General features: G+C 41.4%; 1 protein-coding gene and 1 long non-coding RNA gene across 5 annotated transcripts in view; one reads left to right on the forward strand and one right to left on the reverse strand.

Moving 5' to 3' along the window:
- ANGPTL5 (angiopoietin like 5) lies at positions 1-16,603 on the forward strand. 2 transcript variants are annotated; one of them, XM_035115571.3, is made up of 8 exons: positions 2-180; positions 2,523-2,670; positions 4,310-4,413; positions 5,171-5,264; positions 5,953-6,053; positions 10,728-10,848; positions 12,923-13,108; positions 14,682-16,603. In XM_035115571.3, exons 1-8 carry the CDS (start codon positions 82-84, stop codon positions 14,990-14,992), a joined length of 1,164 nt encoding a protein of 387 aa, XP_034971462.1. In that variant the 5' UTR covers positions 2-81; the 3' UTR covers positions 14,993-16,603. The 2 variants fall into 2 exon arrangements, with proteins under 2 accessions (XP_088524508.1, XP_034971462.1); XM_088668382.1 differs by lacking the exons at positions 4,310-4,413; positions 5,171-5,264 and having other exon boundaries at positions 1-180.
- The window catches only part of LOC148686031 (uncharacterized), a 34,930-nt gene continuing 19,235 nt past the window's right edge, over positions 1,603-17,297 (reverse strand). For 2 of the 3 annotated variants that reach the window (XR_015949714.1, XR_015949716.1), the window contains exons 3-4: positions 14,730-14,919; positions 1,603-2,634 (exon numbers count right to left, since the gene is read on the reverse strand). This is a non-coding gene — a long non-coding RNA (uncharacterized LOC148686031). Of the gene's footprint in view, positions 2,635-14,729; positions 14,920-16,808; positions 16,935-17,297 lie in introns of all 3 variants that reach the window. The other variant, XR_015949715.1, reaches the window with a different exon arrangement.

Genomic DNA, 17,297 nt, shown 5'->3' on the forward strand with positions numbered 1-17,297 from the left:
CAAGACTTCATCAGTTAGTGGACAGGCTTTTCCAAGGCAGTTTGAAATTCTTCGAAACCTTTTCATTTCTTCAACTCAGAGATGATCCATCTCAGTGCATCCTCACTGATCTTCCTAAATATCATATTTTTCATTGGGGCTGATACTGTGTTTGGTAATGTCAAGCCATGTTCTGCAATGGTAAGGTTTACAATGTATTGCCTTGATAAGATTAAGGAAATCCTGCGTTCAACATGTTTTTGCTTCAGAGGGCTATTGTGTGTCTATAGAGAGCAGTTGTGTTTCTGTTGAAAAGACCCTGCTGAAGCTATATTAATGCAACTAACATAGCAAATGCAGTTGCTTGCCTAGTTGAAAAGATAGACTGAAGTTTTTACTAAAGTTACTGAGAGTTTTGACATTAACATCTGTGAAGGCATGGCTTTTTATCAGGTCATTAATAAAAGTTGAACTTAGAGGCATACCTCTTCACAAACAGTAGTCTTTGCAATTTTTGGATCATCTTCTAAACACACATACACTAGTGTAAATACAAAATAACATCATTTGTTTTTATTTTACTTGTGTCACAGGGCATTCTGATCCTTTACTGCAATACATCTAGAGGTTCTCAATGGGTTTGTGTAGAAAGTTTTGAAAAACATTTTTAAGGGAGGATTACATTTCAGTGTTATAATGTTCCTGGCCGTGTGTGTGTGTGTGTGTGTGTGTGTGTGTGAGAGAGAGAGAGAGAGAGAGAGAGAGAGAGAGAGAGAGAGAGAGAGAGAGAGAGAGAGAGAGAGAGAGAACCCTAAAGCTCTAGGTTACTTAACCAACATCTGGTTATGTTATTGCTATTTTGTTGAGGGTCAGTTTATAATTGATGCTAAAATCTTATACTGTACCCACTTACCTGGGAGTAAGCCCCATTTCACTTAATGTGAATTACTTCTCAATATACATGTATAATAGGATTGCATAGTAAGGCAATTTCTTGAGAATCATTCTCACCTCAGTTCTCTAATTACTTAACACTCTGTTTAAAATCTGCATAGTTGGCTGCTTACAGTTCTATGCCCTTAGTAATTGCTTTAGTATTATGATGTTGCTCCTGCCAGAAAGGGAAGATACTGTGGGAAACAGCTGTAGCTCAGTTTGTTCATACCTTGTATGCAAAAGGTCTCAAAAGGTCCCTGTCACCTCTAGGGAGCACTGAGGGGGAAAACCAAGCCTCAAATTCTGGAGAGCTGCTGATAGCCACTGTGTAGACCGGGCAACCCCAAACTTCGGCCCTCCAGATGTTTTGGACTACAATTCCCATCTTCCCCAACCACTGTTAGCTAGGGATCATGGGAGTTGTAGGCCAAAACATTTGGAGGGCCGCCGTTTGGGGATGCCTGGTGTAGACAATACTAAGCTATGTAGAACAATGGGCTAACTCAGTATAAAGGTAAAGGTAAAGGGACCCCTGACCATTAGGTCCAGTCGTGACCGACTCTGGGGTTGCGCGCTCATCTCGCATTATTGGCCGCGGGAGCCGGCGTACAGCTTCCAGGTCAGTATAAGGCAACTTTATAGGTTCTCTATGTTTCTGTGTGTATAGAAAAAGTCAAACAAATACTGTATGCTTAGTCATATGTTTATTCACAAGCAAGTCCCACTCACATGTTTATTCACAAGCAAGTCCCACTATGTTCAATGGAGCTTACTCCTAGAGAGTTTAGGATTGTGGCCTTAAAGCAAAAAATAAGTATATTTTGTTGGGGCTGTAGGAGAGCCACAAAGAATGCAATCTAATCAAAACTATGAGCTGTGCTAACAGAATATTTCTTTATATGGGGAAGGAGAGGAATTTGAAGGAAATATTTGGAAAGCCAATGGCATTTTCTTCCTTGCTTCAGGAAGTTCAACAGTTCAATATTTCCATTTTTAAAACCTTTCTCTTTACTTCTCATTTTTATGCTAAAATGGGAGCATTAAAACACCAGCATTTAATTTGTAAACTGGAAGGTACTGGCCATACAGCCCTGACTGAAAAGTCACACCCTGTGCTTTTAAGCTCTGTACCCTTAATTCAACATCTGAGGGTTGGTTGTGGTTTTTCTCATCATTCAGTGAGGAGGAAAAAGCCCCCTTTTTTACTTCGTCAAGGGGCACTGTATTATGCCTTGTGCTCTGTGGTTGAGCTACATATTCCTGGAAATCACCTGGGTCAAACTGGGTAATACCCAATTATATAACTGCTGCAGAGATTTGCTGGCTCTTTTCTAAGCTGATCACATATTAAATAAGCATAAATGTGACAGTACTTTAGTCAGTATATATCATCCTGAATTTGGCTTGGTAACACTGGCAGCCAGTGCAGCTTTTTGGCACCATGTGCTCCTCTGTGTTTCCTCACCTAACAGCCTAGATTTCAGATCTTCTGAACCATCTTATTCTGAGATGAAAACATTTGCCATCTTTTAAAATTTTTGATAATCAAGAGCCTGTTTTATCTACATTCTGTACAGATCTTTTCCCCCTTCTGTTTGGTATTCCAGGGTACTTTCACCACAACCACTGTGGAAGAGACAGCCAGTCCAGGAACAAAAAATAAATCTTCAGAAAATCCACAGGAGAAGAAAAAATGCCACGTGCCCTGTGATTTTCAAGCTAAAGTGTTAAGAGAAGAAAAACATTACATGTGTAGTATGTACATTTGTATTTTAGAAACTCTTTCCTTTCATTAACTGTTGCAAGCTAACTTTGGATATGATACAATATTGAACTTATTTGTATTTCACTCACAGTATGTTAAGGTTATTTATTAAACATAAATATACTTACCTATTTTTACTATATTAAGAAATTTACATAAATGCAATTAAAATGCTTAACCAGGCATCCTTAAACTCGGCCCTCCAGATGTTTTGGGACTACAACTCCCATCATCCCTGAGCACTGGTCCTGTTAGCTAGGGATGATGGGAGTTGTAGTCCCAAAACATTTGTAGGGCCGAGTTTGCCTATGCCTGTTCTTAACGATTGCCTTGGTCCATACTGAGACTGCTAGGTATCCTGATCCCAAGTTGTTTAGGATTTAAATATCAGTAGCAAAACCCAGAACTTGATTTGGTTATCAATAGGCAGCTAGTGCAGATCAAACTCTGGCCCTCTTTGTAGTTTTGGACTACAATTCCCATCTTCCCCAACCACTGGACCTGTTAGCTAGGGATCATGGGAGTTGTAGGCCCAAACATCTGGAGGGAGGGCCGCAGTTTGGGGATGCCTGATCTAAAGCTCAGTGGGGTTCGATGAGCACAGGGTGAAACAGTTCTAAACGTAGTAGGCTGAACCCTTCCACATTCATAATCTAAATACTTCATTTCCTGCTGCAACTATAGTTTGTTTCAGGAATTTTCTGCATCTACAAATGCAGACATTGATGTTAAGTGGTATGAACATGCAAAACTTGCCTTATTCCAGTTGTTGATCCACCCAGCTCAGTCCTGTCTGCTCTGACTGACAGTAGTTCTTCAGGTTATCCTGACAGATGACTTTCTTAGCCAGGCATCCCCAAACTGCGGCCCTCCAGATGTTTTGGCCTACAACTCCCATGATCCCTAGGTAACAGGTCCAGTGGTTAGGGAAGATGGGAATTGTAGTCCAAAACATCTGGAGGGCCGGAGTTTGGGGGTGCCTGTTCTTAGCCCTGCTAAGGGACTGAGGTATCATTGTCTCCGATGTGCCACCCCCAGCACCTTAAGACACTAAGCAATTTGATTCAAACCCACAAATAATCCAAATCCCACTTTTACAAAGAAGCCGATCTAGGGCCTAACTGTGTGTGACGCTAACAAAGGGCAGAGTAATCATGTTGGCTTAGAAAACAAAGAAACAAACATGGAGAAGCAGAGATTGTTTTCAACTTCACAGTGTGCAAGGAGAGGTGGTTTGCTGTTTCTCTCCCCAGCTATGATCTCAGTAAATGTCCTCATGCCACCATTATCATCAGAAAGAGGAAAGTTCCCATTGATGTTACAACCTACTGTTAACTACTATGGCAGTGAGTTTTAGGAAGTCCACAGCTGGGGAGGGAAGGTTTAAACCTGCCCCAGCACTGCAGTGCTGATTGCTGTTTGTCCCCTGTGCCTGGCATTTAATTAAAAAGAAACCAATAACCTGATAGCTAATCACACAGCATCACAATTGTTAGCATCACATGTAGTCAGGCTTTTACCCTGCTTGAAATATTACCACACAACGCTAATTGCTGAAGAAAGCTCTGTTATGTGTCATTGCATTCTTTCAGTAACTTTTTTAATGACTGACGGTCTGTTTGCTTAAAGGGAACTTGCAGAATTCTCTAGTTGAATATGCAAGAAGTACCAAGAAGATGATACGGAACATGATGGATGATCACCAGTCTTCTCTTGATTATCTTTCCAATCAGGTATAAGTTATTATTTGCAGAAAGCATTTCTTTCTGTACAGGACTAATTCTACTGAATGATCTTAATTCAGCTGAACTAAATGTCAAAATCCAGTTTGCAAACATAGTGAGCTCATTTCCTAAAAACAGTTTGTCTTGCAGCAGCAAGTAATTGGTTATTTTCTGCATTGGGAAGAAACTACTGATTTCTTACAGTGCCACAAACACATTAGATATGAGGGAGCCATTAAGGTCAACAAATATACTGTTAGCTTTTTATGTAGGGCCCTCCTCAGATTTATTCTGCATGAGTCAGTGAATAGGTGGAAAATGGCAGCTGTATTCTTAAAAATTTGAATTATAAACCATGTGTATGAGCTAGCCAAAATTAAGCATTCTTCAGTCGTATTGGTTTTACTAGGAGATACTTAGGCTATTGTCCTCAGCTTAATTTCTAACTCCTGCTGAGCTCAGTGTTACTTCCTTCTGAGAAGTTTTTCTTAGGATTGCTCTACATAAAACTTGCTTAATTGACCAAAATCAATGGGGTGTGCCACCAGTTGTATATTTACAGTATATTTACTCAGTATATTCAGTATATTTACTCAGAATTAAGCCCCATTTAGTAATTTTCTTGGGATTGTAGAAGTAACTAATTTGGGCTGAATTACATCCCATGTTAATGTTTGTTTCAAGGTTATGAGGAAAAGAAAAGAAGGCAATGCTGGGCTCCCCTGAACATTCAGAATGGTTTAAGGTTTTTCTTATGATCACACAGGTCAATGAACTGATGAGTCGGGTTATGCTTTTAAACACAGAACTATCTAGAAAACCAATTGATGTATTTCCTCATCGAGCTGTTCAGTCTCATGGTAAATGCTTTTTGCTTCCTGACTTTTCCCATTTCTCTTCTTTCTCTGTAACCCCTCCTGGTAAGGCAGTGGTACAACTAAGAAAGATTGGGGGTGGGGGAGTGGTTTGCCATTACTGATTTTGCAAAACCAAAAGTGTTTATTGATCATTTCATTGTTGTATTCTTTTTGGAAAAAATAAACTGTATATAAATTTTATGAATTAATACTAGTAATAATAATAATGAATAAGAAGTAATAAATTATTTTTTCTTTGTCACCCATTTGATTGGATATGAAGGGGAAAGACAGAAGTTGCTCCTTGTATACAAATACATGCCAATGTGGACTACTCAAGTCTAATGCAAATAGGGAAATGCGGATTAACAGCTACATTATGCTCAGATGTGGGTAAACTAATTCTTTGGAATGGTACAATAATCTATGGGTCAAAAGACATGTTGCGCTGCAGTCAGGTGCAACTAATGTGTGTATGTGTGTGCATGCTTAACCTTTACCTACCAGTCACTTTGCCTAGAAGCCCGCGTTCCATGTTCTTGTTTATATTCACATGGGTCCGAAACCTTGGCAGAGAGTCAAAGCCAGGGGGAGGCAGTTCAGGGGGAAAGTGATTGTCAGAGAAAAAGTTAACTCTGTTTCCTTTTTACAAAGCTGAACCTGAACTTCCTCTGGTAATGTTGTCTGCCAGGTTTGGATTGCAGCGATATTAAAGATACCATTGGCTCTGTTACAAAAACTCCAAGTGGTCTCTACATAATCCATCCAGAAGGATCAAGTTATCCCTTTGAGGTAATACAGATTTTTCATTTTTACTGTTTGCTTAGATTGTTGTTTCCCCCTTCTTCTTATGGCTGCATTAAAGCATTCCCTTTCGCTTTAGCAGTGGTTTTAACACTTTCCAAGCCGCTGCCAAGTGCCAATATTTTAAATCTGATATGAGGGGTCAGTTTGTTCAACTGGATGTACTGTAACTTAGAGGAGTCGGAAGGTCGGCAGTTCAAATCCCCGCGACGGGGGTGAGCTCCTGTTGTTCGGTCCCAGCTCCTGCCCACCTAGCAGTTCAAAAGCATGTGACGTGCAAGTAGATAAATAGGTACTACTCCTGGTAAACGGCATTTCTGTGCACTGCTCTGGTTTGCCAGAAGTGGCTTAGTCATGTTGGCCACATCACCCAGAAGCTGTCTGCAGACAAATGCCAGCTCCCTTGGCCTATAGAGCAAGATGAGTGCCCAACCCCAGAGTCGCCCGCAACTGGACGTAACGGCTAGGGGTACCTTTACCTTTTTACCCCAAGGAGCAATCTTTGACTTCCTCTGATGTTCACTCACAGAGAACTGACTTATACTGAATCATTGGTCCATGTACCGTAGTTTAGTCCTGAGTGACTACCCAGTTGGTATTGGTTCTGCAGGGTTTCAGACAGGAGTCTTTCCAAGTCCTTCCTGGAGATGTGCAGGATTGAACTTTGCATGCAAAAGGTGTTCTGCCACAGAACTCCAGCCTTTTACTGTATGACCGTATCTCATTTGCCCACACAAATATATATTGGGGAAGACTAGGTCTGCTTGTGTGAGCAAGAAATGCATTGTTAATCTAGTCTCTATGAAATTGAGGGGGCTTAATTATTTAACTGTGTTTGATATAAGCTTGCTGATCTTTCACTGAATTGAAGAATAACAGTAAATGAAATACTAGTGATGCTTGTAAGAAAACACTGAATTCATTTACAAATGCCAGCAAGACAGAACACGCATTTGTCATAGTGCGAAGCTCTCTCTCTCCTTTTGTGTAGTCGACAAGAAAAATAAAAAATACCAATGTGACATATTTTTTATATGACACTTTAACAGTAAAGACAAAGTGGCTGCCAAGGCTGCATTAACACCCCCAGGATGGATAAACATGTCAGTTTCGGGTTCTCATTTTTCCATTCTCAAATTTGCTTCTCCACATTTCCCCATCAGTTTTTTAATCCCCCTCCCCCGAAAAAAGTTCTCATGGAAATTCATCAGCATTTTAGTGTGTATTTCTGCTGATATACACATTTTATTTGCAGCTTTGCCTAATACACACATTTTTTCTGCAGCTTTGTCTAATACCACATTTTTGCAAAGCAATTTCCCTTAATATGTGTTTTTGTATTTTGTTTTCACTTATATATGCATTTATATGCACATGATTTTTTTGTACATACTGTATTGCTTGGCAGGAGAACTGCATTGCAAAATTCTAAGAAGTGCAGATTTTGTAGGATAACCGTGTTTCACTTCTCATAGCGTTTTGGAAAGTGTGAATTAACAGAATCGAATTTCTCCTCAACCCCGAAGGGAGAGAGAAAAAAGGGTTTAACATGGTTCTTTGCTTCTTAGCTGCACTATGATTTTGAAAACCAAGAATGCAGTCATAGCAGTGTACAGAATACTGTTCCAGAGATCTGAACTGACTTGCCAAACTGATCTTGGGATCAGTTTTGGGATTGTTGCTTTTGCCAGATCAGCCTTGTGTGCCTAATAAACACTTAAGAAAATGTGCTTTTGATTGTGTACTCCAGATCTTTAATCGGAGGACTGTGTAGCAAGAACACAAGGAATAAAAGCTGGGCAAGTGTTTACAGGCTAAAGAGTACTTGCAGAGTTACAACTATTATTCAGAACTCACAATTAACTGAACTTTTAAAAGATCTCTTTACAGAAACTCTAGCTAACCTCTCATTGGTATAAACCTTGGCCTATAAAGGGCAGGTTGGAAAGAAAGTCCTGCCACAAGAACAGGGGTGGTCTCTTTCCCTTGGTAATTGTAGTGGCAGTGTCACAATCAGGGATGGAAGGTTCTGTCAATTCTGGTTCTCTCAGTTTCTCATTTTTCCAATCTTAAATTCAGCTTTTTAGTGTGAATTTCTCCTAATATTTATATTCAGTTTTGACTAATGTACACATTTTTGCAAGCAATGTATTTTAGTATGTTATTTTCAGTGATATTCTATTATTTATTGAATTTATATACAGTACTGCCCTATACCCAGAGGTCTCAGGGTGGTTCACGGAATAAAATAAAAATATAAAACCACAAAATAAATAATCAAAATAAAAACAACAACCAAATAACCCCCCCAACCCTCATTTTAAAAGAGCATAGGATGTCAATCAAATGCACACTATAGTTAAAATATCCTTATATATTTTTTGTTCACATTGCTTGGCTGAATTGCAAAATTTGGATAAGTGCAAATTTTGAATGATAGCTGTGTTTTGATTCACATATTATTTCAGAAAGTGCAAATTTGGTAAATTTGGGTTTAAATGCATACTGAATCAAATTTCTCCTCCATCCCTAGTCACAACCAATCTAAAGCTTTTTGAAGCAGATATAGTGGTACCTCGGGTTACAGACACTTCAGGTTACAGACTCCGCTAACCCAGAAATAGTACCTCGGGTTAAGAACTTTGCTTCAGGATGAGAACAGAAATTGCGCAGTGGTGGCGCAGCGGCAGCAGCAGGAGGCCCCATTAGCTAAAGTGGTACCTCAGGTTAAGAACAGTTTTAGGTTAAGAACTGACCTCCGGAACGAATTAAGTTCTTAACCCGAGGTACCTCTGTAGTAAGATAGTCCTCTAGGACAGGTATCCCCAAACTTCGGCCCTCCAGATCTTTTGGACTACAATTCCCATCTTCCCCGACCACTGATCCTGTTAGCTAGGGATCATGGGAGTTGTAGGCCAAAACATCTGGAGGGCTGCAGTTTGGGGATGCCTGCTCTAGGAGCTGTCGGGGGGGGGCAGAGTTCTCCTCTCACAACTGCATCATAGGGCAAATTATGGTGCCCTGATGTTGGTGATTTTGCCATTGTGGGTGTCCTGGAAGCAAGCAAGGTGGGGAGAAGTGGGGAGCTCACCCCCACACCCCTTGCTTTGCCATGTAGTAAGGACATGAGTGAGCGACAGGTTGTCAAACCAGTCTTACTCCCTTCCAACTTTGTAGGCGTGTTGCACTCAAGAAGCAAAAGTGGACAGAGTGACAAATGTCAATTTTACTTTGGCACAGTAGACTAGTTTTACACACACATATATATACACACACACCTCTTTATCTTCCATCCAGGGAAGCAAGAGGCAGTATTGGACTACAAGGACTCATTACAGCCAGGAAAAACATACAAGGAGGGTGTGAACAGAGATGATAAAGTGCACGGCCTGGGAAGAGTGGGTGTGGGTAAGGAGAGGGTTTAGTCTAAGAGGAGTCCCACATCTGCCCCCCAGGCTTGGTTCCTCACTCCCGATTCAGTCTAACATTGCGGCCTGGAAAGAAAATGCTTAACATTGACAGTATCATTCCCATGGTGTATATATATATATATATATATATATATATATATATATATATATATATATATATATATATATAATCCTTCAATTTTGTGCTTGCAGGAGTTAAATATATAAATCATGAAATAGTTCAGCATGCACTGGAGGATACTTTTGAAATAACTAAGATAATTAACTTCCATATTTCCTTTAAAAAAAAAACCTTTCCAGTGTTTAGGAATGACTGCCAATGTCTACAGAAGTTGAAGTCATCAAATAAGTAAAAATGTTTGCTTATGACACTGGCCAGAGATCAAGAACTAATGGAAAAACATGGTTATAGGATGTGTAGCAACTAAGGAGGAGGTTAAAACTGAAAATAAAATTAGGATTTTGAATTTCGGAGGGGGCCAGATGAAGACACTTCAGAACAGAGAAGGGAGAGGTGCAGAAAAGTCTGGTGGCTCACTCTTGAAAGAAAAACAGTTGCCTGCTAGAGGCCATTCACATGGAAAGCACACCTAATTCAATTGGAAACAGCATGCACAAATGGGTGCCACAGTATGTCCCTCATTTCTGGTTGGTCTAATTATCAGGACCGTGCACCTTTGCAAAAGCTGATATTCACCCGCTAAGCTGTTTGGGAGAGGGCTGGCTTTGGTCCAAACATGTCTCTCTCTTTCTCTTTCTCTCTCACACTCTTAAAATACCCTTGCTCCGTTTATATATAACTATAGCAATGTTATCGACAGAGGACACCTAAAAAAAGAAATAAATTAGTTTTGAATCTATACACTCATTGACTAATAATTTGACTCCAAGCCCCAGGTATGCATGCCAAAGGTGCAATCCCTGCAAGCTTCAGAAAAGCTATTTTCTTTCTTATATATATATATATATTTAGGTGTCCTGTGTTGATAACATTGCTGGACCTAGCTTCAACAAATTATTACCAAGAATTTTTCCCAAGATCTTTTTACAGGGAAGGGAAAATGAGAAGAATAACTGAACTCGCTGTGAAAAACTGAAAGCCATTTTTTTTTTGTAGAAATCCATATTGTGTACAAATGTTAGTGTTTGCTTAATTTGGCTGGGGGGGTGGGGTGGATTTGCCAGTTTCTTTACAGAAAGATTTCACCACCATTATCTATATATGTTTCAGGTATTGTGTGAGATGGATTTTCGAGGAGGAGGCTGGACAGTGATCCAGAAGAGAACTGAGGGGCTCGTTGAATTTCAAAGGACATGGTCTGACTATTTGAATGGATTTGGTGACCTTGAAGGTAGCAATTTGTTTTTTGTTAGGGCCTTTTTCTAGTTACTCCAGCCCAGCTAGGGACATACAGATCTGGTGTGTCCATGTTTATTTTTGTTAATATATATATACCTCCCCTTTCCTCCAAGGAGCTCAAGGTGACACACATGGTTGTCCCCTTCCCATTTTATCCTTTCAACAACCCTGTGAGGTAGATTTGTCTTATCGGGTTGGCCAGGGGCATGGACGACCCCCATAAGTAAAAACAACAGGAACCTTTCTAGCCTGTCCCTCCCATCAGCTTACAGCTCTAGGGAATTTTGACAGCCTTCCCCGACGATTTATAGCAGGCATCCCCAAACTTTGGCCCTCCAGATGTTTTGGACTACAATTCCCATCTTCCCTGACCATTGGTCCTGCTAGCTAGGGATCATGGGAGTTGTAGGCCAAAACATCTGGAGGGCCGCAGTTTGGGGATGCCTGATTTATAGGGACTTCGTGGAAAGCATGGCCTCCATGGGGCTGTCCCTGAATAAGTCTGGCCCAACTCATAGCCGCGGACATGCCTTGGACCTGGTGTTTATCTCTATGGATGTTGGTGATCTGACACTAAGTAAAAGCGAAACTAAAGAAGTGCCATGGTCAGATCACTACCTGGTGCAACTGGACTTCTCCGCGACCCTTCCCCTCTGCAGGGAGGTGGGACCAATTCGGATGGTCTGCCCCCACCACTTAATGGATCCAAATGGTTTCCAGAGAGTGTTAGGGGATGCTTTATCCCATGTTGATGGCCTTTCAGCCAATTCCCTGGTGGTCCGCTGGATTGTAGAGTTAACCAGGGCTATTGACTGTTTGGCTCTGAAGCGCCCTCTCTGATTGCATGGAGCCCGGACAGCCCCGTGGTTTTCCACAGATCTGAGGGCAATGAAACAATCACTGAGACGGCTAGAGCGCCGGTGGCGGATAACTCATTCTGAAGCTGAAAGGACACGGGTTAGAGCTCAATGTCGAGCCTACCAAGTGGCGGTAGTGGCGGCGAAGAAGACTTTCTTCACCGCCTCTATTGCATCCGCAGAAAACAGTAGCAGGAGACTTTTTCAGGTGGTTCACAATTTAGTGGAAGGTGACCCGGAAACTACAACTAATCCAGAATGTGGCAGCTAGACTGGTGACCGGGAGTGGCCGCCGAGACCACATAACACCGGTCTTGAAAGATCTACATTGGCTCCCAGTACGTTTCCGAGCACAGTTCAAAGTGTTGGTGCTGACCTTTAAAGCCCTAAATGGCCTCGGTCCAGTATACCTGAAGGAGCGTCTCCACCCCCATCGTCCTGCTCGGACACTGAGGTCCAGTACTGAGGGCCTTCTGGTGGTTCCCTCGTTGCAAGAAGCCAAGTTGCAGGGAACCAGGCAGAGGGCCTTCTTGGTGGTGGCGCCCGCCCTGTGGAACGCCCTCCCATCAGATGTCAAAGAGAAAAACAGCTACCAGATTTTTAGAAGACATCTGAAAGCAGCCCTGTTTAGGGAGGCTTTTAATGTTTAATATATTATTTTATTTCATTTTTCTGTTGGAAGCCGCCCAGAGTGGCTGGGGAAACCCAGCCAGATGGGCGGGGTATAAATAATAAATTATTATTATTATTATTATATCAAGCACAATACACTGATATTTCCCACTGCATGTACTGAGCATTTCCCACTTCTGGGGTGACTGAGGGAACAGATTGATATTCAGCTGAACCTATATGTGAAGTTTCAGATCATTGTTTCGTTATGGTAGAAAAACTAAATAGATCAGATTGATTATGTAGGTAGTTTAATTCTATCAATATGTAATTGTTTTTTAATGATTATTTCAATAATAGTTTTTTCTGTGTTTTTAGTGGATCTCATTTTTATCTGTAAGCTGCCTTGAGTCTGTGTCAGAGGAAAAAGCCGGGGTATAAATCAATAATTTAACATAGCTTCCTTTAACTGGTTCAGGATTAATAGCAAACAGATTGAAGGTGTGTGTGTGTGTGTGTGTGTGTGTGTGTGTGTGTGTGTGTGTGTAGGAATAAATCTTCACTTCTGTTCTTTTAGAGTTTTAATTCTGTTTACAGGGGAATTTTGGCTCGGCCTCCGAAATATTTTCCACATAGCAAACCAGAAAACAGCCAGCTTCATGCTTTATGTGGGCTTGGAGGCTGAAGATGACACGTATGCATACGCATCGTATGACAGTTTTTGGTTAGAGGATGAAGCGTGCTCTTTTAAAATACATTTAGGACGTTACTCTGGAAATGCCGGTAAGACTCGGACGGGAGCAGCGGTCTAGCTTTAAAATGACAGGCTCTGCAAATGTGAAAATAGGGTGGCAAGTCCACAAATATAGACAATAAACTATAGAGCATCTGCCAGGAGCTCCTGTGTCTTGGCTGGAGCAAGTATCATGATTTCAGAGGTACATTTTCCAAGCTCTGAGATCACCAACATTGTCATGGCCAAGGTACTCAGCTCCCATATTACACATTATGGCTGCTTATGTGAACTGCATTGGGAGCCTTTTGCTGAGAGAAGGTGTGTAAATCTAGAAAGGGAATAATTTAATTGGCACTGGGGACACTGGAAGGGATTGCATGAGACAACCCCACCCCCCCAGTTTACTGTGTGTCTTTCTAGTAATGTAAGACTACATGTGTATATATACACAATTGTGAGCCTCCATAATGCAGGACAGCCTTTGCCAACCTGATGTTGTCCAGATGTTTTGGACTACAGCTATCATCATTCCTGCTGATCGTTGGCCACGTGGCTGGGGCTGATGTGAGTTAGCATTTAAAGGGTGCCAGGTTGTGGAAAGCTAATATAGGCCAAGAATTGGGGCAAGCTGTGTTGCAAGCAGTTGCTAAAACTAGGATTCAGCCACCTTGTTGTTTCTTAGAGGAAAAGGTAACTGAGATTTTACTGATAGTACGGAGCTAGGTGGTAAGGCAATGTATTAGGCCAGCTATTTCAGAATAATCTGAGTCAAAACCTTTACACACCGTTTGGTTAATAGGCAGAATGATTTCAAGGCAAGTGAAGAGTTTATTTAAAGTCTTCATTAAAGTCTCCACTGATGATGTTTTTTTGCCAGTCTAGAAGCCATAGGTGTTGCTGGGAGACTAGCGCAAACATGACAAGGCAGTCAAAGTCAGGCTGTGTATATTTTGATACTTAACCACAGAAAGCCAGCTCATACTACAAGGGTAGTGTGTGAATTTTGGAAGAAGTTCCTGCTTAAGTTGCGGGAGTCCTCCAGTAGAAGAGTATTAGATAGATGTTTCATAGGCACGAATAGCTTTTCGGTGACATCACACATACTTTGCTCACAGCAGAAGTAAAACTCAGTGTTAGATCATTCAACAGGCCACAGAAAAGAAAGTTGCCCTATAAATCTGCTTCCAGATATTGCTGTTAGGAGCAATTCATGAATGAAGCACTTCCTATTGCGTCTATTTAAGTGTAATATAGATTAGCAGAGACTGTTTCCCATCCTCTGCCTGAATCTGTGACATGGAGAAGAAGGGCAGGAGAATGACAATTTATGTAAAAGCATAACTCAGGAGTGTTCTGGATGGGCCAATGGCCCATCTAGTCCAGCATCCTGCTCTCACAGTGGCCAACCAGATGCCTAGGGGAAGCCCGCAAGCAGGACCTGAGCGCGACAGCACTCTGCCCACCTGCAGTTTCTAGCAATTGGTATTCAGAAGCATTACTGCCTACATGGTTACTAGCTAGTAAGTATGTAGGGCCCAAGTTAGTCAGGACCTGCACTGTTAAATGCTTAATTCAGATGCATTTAATTACTTTCCCCTATTTTTTGTTCCTATAATTTAGGTGATGCATTTCGGGGATACAGAAAACAAGACAACCAGAACTCATTACCTTTTAGTACATTTGATATGGACAATGATGGCTGCAATCCAGCTTGCTCTCTCCAGGAGCAGCCTGTGAAGAGCTGCAGTAACTTCAGTGAGAAAACAGGCTGGTGGTTCAGCCAGTGCGGTCTTGCAAATCTCAATGGTGTTCACCGGGTCACAAGGAGGATGCTCGCAACAGGGATTCGGTGGGAAACCTGGACAGTGAATGACAAACCAGTCAAAATTAGATCGGTTTCAATGAAAATCAGAAGAACATATTTCAAATAATGGAACAATGCATGACTTTCTGAAATTAGGCTGTCTGGTAGCTCACTTCAGACTGTAGCATGCAAAGTTTTAGTTTAGCAACCCATTTCTAGACATGTTAGAGCCATTTTGCACACCTTACTTTGCAACAGCACTTTCCAGCACAACATAATTATAATCCCACTACGTTGTAGCTTCATTTCTAATATTTTCACTAAATACCTGGATGCCATTATTGGCTTGTTGCATTAACACTTTCATCTCACAAATCACGATGCCTTAAGCATTGATCCATTCCAGCTTGGTCGGCGTTGCCAATTGAGCCTTCTTTATCTTTAAAATGAGTCAACATAACTTAACATCTGGGATGTCATCCTAAGGGAAAAGGTTTAGAAGAAAGGGGGAGGCAGCAGGAGAGCATCTGCTTTGCATGCAGGAGGTCCCCTGTTCAATCCTTGCCATCTCAGGTGGGGCTGGAAAAGCCTCTGTGCCTGAAGCCCTGGAGAGCTTCTGCCAGGAAGTTTAAACAAAACTGAACGGCATGGATCAGTGCCCTGACTGGGTTATAATGCAGCTTCCTGTGTTCTTTGTATATCCAAACCTAACTGCTTGCATTTGGGGATCTGATTTGGAAGGGGAAAACTCCAGGAATCTTACCCATTGAAGAGTGATATGTGCCTGTTTTCCCCAGGCAGTGAGGCAACAGGGAGAATGAGGTGTGAGTTGGGAAGAAGCCACTTTTCTTCTGAGATGGCATATCAGGTACATACATATTTATTCACAGAAAAGAAATCTGTTTGCTGGTACCACACTTGTTTTACCATTGTGCTAGATAGACTCAGATAATAGGAAATGTGCTTTAATTGGCCCCTTTGGGGCTAATTTCAGCCCCGGGAAAGGAAACCAATAAGGCAATTTCTCTCTTCTGGAAAGAAAATAAAAAGGAATCACTTAAGGGTGGTTGAGGGTATTTTTTATTGTGCATCATAAAATTTCCTTCCCAAAGATTTCTGAAGCACTTACTTTTCAAAGATATACGGCTAAAATGGGCACACTTTTTCTGAATATTGACAACACATGAATATTATTTCTTTGTTTAAAATGCTCAGGTACCTGCTTACGTATATCCATAAAATTATGTCTCTTATCTTCCAAAAGGTACCACCTATTTTGTTTAGGATTTTCACCCCCAAGATATATGAATAAAACAGATGGGTTTTTTAAATTTAAAAATATCATTGAAGTTAGGAGCACTGATAGGGTTCATACACAGTGCTAACCCACCACGCTTTGTTTAGGATTTTCACCCCCAAGATATATGAATAAAACAGATGGTTTTTTTTATTAAAAAATATCATTGAAGTTAGGAGCACTGATAGGATTCATACACAGTGCTAAGCTGCCACACTGTTATTTTATATAATTATGCAAAATGATAGGACTTGCTTTTCACATCATTATTTTCTGAAGTATAAAACAACTTGCTGTGGTTTGATTGAATGTTTTCCAGCAGGAAGGAATATTAACATTGTTCCCAATGTTTTTCTTTAAAAAAATTTAATGGTTTTTTGTGTTTGAAACTTCTGTTTTGTGGAAATCTTAATAATAATAATAATAAAGTAATATAGCATATGTTCCCGTTGCTTCTCTTCCCCCACTCTCTGGGCAGTGTTGAGTCACACAACCCACTTTTAAGCAAAAATTTGTGGGGAAATTTCCTGACTTTCTCTGTGGGTATGGGGTGTTAATGGTGGGGTAGTACCTCTGGTGGGGAACACTACCTCCTTCAGGGATAGCTTGCCCACCCTTGGTCCCCACCCTGCCGCACAGCTCTCACCTGTGGCTCTTAGAAGCTGTCAGTATGAGACAGTGGAAACACCCTCTGAAACTGCTTTGGCTGGCCAGCTAAACCAAGTGAGGGTAGCAGATGGGTCCCAAATCCTCCATGAGTTAGGGATGTCCCCTGCATGCAAAGACAGGTGAATTAAGCAGACAGGACCAATAGTGAGCCCAATGGTCAAGAAGGCAGTTTCTGCACATTCTGTAGAGAGAAATGAGGGGCAGATGGGGCTCATCAACCTGGGAAGGTATCCCATCTGGGAGAAGGAAAACTCTGATCCTCAACCTCTGCTGCCTTGTGGGATATATCTTCTGGAGAAGAAAAGGCTATGGAATAAACTCCAGGGGAAAATATGTAACCTCTGCCTTGCTGGATGCGACGAACCCCCTCGCCGACGTTGCCGATAAATTATGAGACGAAAGGGTACAGGGGTAAAGCAATCCCCACTCAATTCCTTACGCCTTAAAATAAACCCCTCAATTCTGG

The sequence above is a fragment of the Zootoca vivipara genome, chromosome 4 (assembly GCF_965207765.1).
Source record: "Zootoca vivipara chromosome 4, rZooViv2.hap1.1, whole genome shotgun sequence".
In the NCBI taxonomy this organism is placed as follows: domain Eukaryota; kingdom Metazoa; phylum Chordata; class Lepidosauria; order Squamata; family Lacertidae; genus Zootoca; species Zootoca vivipara.